At 40.6% G+C, this 2,817-nt stretch overlaps 1 protein-coding gene across 2 annotated transcripts in view; it reads left to right on the forward strand.

Annotated features, from left to right (window-relative positions):
- Positions 1-647: 647 nt before the first annotated feature.
- LOC109543332 (carbonic anhydrase 13) overlaps positions 648-2,817 on the forward strand; it is a 4,969-nt gene continuing 2,799 nt past the window's right edge. Inside the window, exons 1-3 of one of the 2 annotated variants that reach the window (XM_019913005.2) lie at positions 648-804; positions 1,458-1,492; positions 2,353-2,544. In XM_019913005.2, coding sequence (XP_019768564.1) covers positions 1,459-1,492; positions 2,353-2,544 — 226 coding nt within the window. In that variant the 5' untranslated portion in view covers positions 648-804; position 1,458. Of the gene's footprint in view, positions 805-1,106; positions 1,373-1,457; positions 1,493-2,352; positions 2,545-2,817 lie in introns of those variants that run through there. The other variant, XM_019913004.2, reaches the window with a different exon arrangement.

A 2,817-nucleotide genomic window follows, 5' to 3' on the forward strand; every position in this document is an offset into this window, starting at 1 on the left:
TAGAATTAGCGGCATTAACGTTTCGAGGATTTTTTCATTAGATCGCTAACCGTTTCCGTCTCAACCAGACTGATTTGTGCTATTTACCAACAAACCGGTTTTGCTGATGTTTTTCGGGCTCTTTGATGACGCTACGATTGAGTGAAAAGTGCAAATCAGGAACAACACACGAGCTTTCCGCTCATCCCCAGTGCGGATCGTTTAATCCCCATTAGTCGACTGCAAATATCTGTAAAACCACATTGTTAACTAACTCCATGGGATTAGCGGTTTGATTTATTTATTAGAAAAATTTAAAACCCCCGGATTAGCAGTTTTTTATTATCATGTCACGTGCCTGCTGCTTTACACCTTGTTACGAGTCTGTTGGTATTGCGTCTTCGAATCCCGCCAGTTTTTCTCTTTAGAAACTCAAATTTCCTTGCCTTTTTCATACATAACTGATTGCATTTTGTTCCTTCTGTACAGAGAGAACGATCCTCTTTGGGGTCAATTGGTGGGAGTTTTAGAGATGGAAAGGAGCGAGATCCGCTCAGATCAGTCTTAAGTCCACTTGCTCCTCTAAATCAATTGGATGCTAATAAGTGGCAATAAATGTGTCTCCCTTCCACTTGCCCCAGGAGACACTAAATTTTCCGCTGTTTTTTGATTAGCAATAGTTTGGCGTAGTGGGGGAAGAACTTCCTCCAAGGCGGCCAGCTTGAGTGACCGAAACTTGCTCCATCCTATTTACAAATCCAGCTTCTCTGCGAAAAGCGCGAACTGATTTTTCTCGACGTTTTGTGATTTCAAAAAAACATCCAGGTGAGTTCAAGGAACAGTTTTTGTATGGCAGCTTTGATTGAGTGGAAAATTGCGCGTTGATTCTGACCAGGCTTCCTCCAACTTATGTAACCAAAAACGCCTTGGTTCTTCCTGATTAAAACCCATTTTCTGGTCTGGTTGGTTCTTTTTCTGCGATCCATCAGTTACAGGCCGATAATCGCATCGAAAATAATGGGCACACGACACGTTTGCACTGAAAAAATCGGCCATAAATTTATAAACAGCCGCAGATCCTCCTAATCCTCGTAAAGTAATCTGCAAGTGATTTTGCGAACCTTTTTGCCAAATCCTCTTTATCTTTATATGGTGTTTGCGATGTCTGCTCCTCTAATGCCGAAACGATGGTGACGTTGCCCAATGAAACATTTTTGATAGAAAAAGTTCCACAAACGCAAACCTATCAGGGATCAGAGTCGATTTTAAAAAGCCCGAAAATTTGCTTTTCACATCACTGTTGCCGGTTGGGTGAAATGAACACACATCAGATCCTGCTACAGTTGAAAGTGACTCGAAGGCGAAATGTTTTACTTAAAAATGAAATTCTCTTGTAAGTACTTTGATGCGTTCTGGCCCTTGCCCTTGTCTAAATTAACGAATTATTCGCCAGTTTTAACGCTTTCGTTGTTTTTCAGGATGCCATTGGAATGGGGATACAACGAGGAAAACGGTAAATGAACATTTAACTGGGATCGTTTCGCACATCAATCAATGGAAACAGTTTTTCGATAGAAAAATCCCTGAATTGTCTCAAGTGGGTGCCAAAAGTGTGTGCGAAAAATAAAAACCTGACGCAATGTCGACATTCAGGTCAACAGTCGGGTGTTTTCTCAAAAATTTTCCAACTTCAGAGCCAATAATAATTCGAAATTAATGCAATTGAAAGCGGTGTTTACAATTTTTTATATCAAAAAAGCATTTGGCACGAATTCAAATCGGCTTCAATTGCTCAGCGCTTTAAAGACGATTTTTGTCCCTCAAAAATAGATTTTCTTGACTTATTTATACGCGGTTTTCAACGGAATTTATTAGGGCCTTTCAGGGTCTTTATTCACTTCAATCAATTGGGTAACCAACCGATGCATCATAACATGCAAAACCTGCTGAATAAAACATGCTGTTTACCAGCGACTGTGACTAATATTACCATTCTTGTGCATCAGCTGCATTTCGCGCGCTATATTGACCGAATTCACTTAACACTCTTACTCAAACAGTTGCATCAATTTTCGCCTGATTATCAAAGTATATCAGCTTACTGTGAAAACCTTAGCAGATTCGAATGTGCACACTTCTAAATTTGATCACATTAGCACTTGGAACATGCAAACACCAAATCCAATCCAGCCCAAGTGCGAAAATCTGTCCATTAGCATAACTTCATTCTGCTTAGTCTTACGGATTTTAGCACTAATTCTGATCACTTAGTCCATTTGCAACATAAAAGAAATTAGTCGATCGTGAATAAAACTACTGATGAAACAGAGATTAATCAAACCTTTTCAAAAATGGAATCGTTTGCGTGTTAAGGTCCAGAAAAATGGCAGCACAGTTATCCAGAGGCGGCTGGAGCCCGACAAAGTCCCATCGACATCAGGGCTGTTGATCTGCAAGCCTTCAACACCAACAGGAAACTCAGCTGGAATTACGTCCCGGAGAACACCAAGGAAGTGTCCAATCCGGGATATTGCTGGAAAGTCAGCGTCGATGGAACAGGATCAAGTAAGCATCCAGATTCAATTGAAATGTTCTCGACGTTTCGCAAGGATTAGTGGCCTGCAGCTTCAGGGGTGGTTCAGAGGAGTTTATGGGGGACTTCTTAGGTCGGAAACAATCCAATAAGGGCAAAATCGCGATTGCAAAATGTTGATTTTTGGTCGAAAATTTCATAAGGGGGAGTAAGAGGTCGATTTTTCCAAAAAATTCAAGTTCCTCAAAATATCTCGAGTGATACATCATTTTCATCGGAAAGAGACAAGGAATGCAACGAGCTAA

The sequence above is a fragment of the Dendroctonus ponderosae genome, unplaced genomic scaffold (genome assembly GCF_020466585.1).
Source record: "Dendroctonus ponderosae isolate FM_Combo_2020 unplaced genomic scaffold, Dpon_F_20191213v2 Dpon_F_20191213_9, whole genome shotgun sequence".
Lineage (NCBI taxonomy): Eukaryota > Metazoa > Arthropoda > Insecta > Coleoptera > Curculionidae > Dendroctonus > Dendroctonus ponderosae.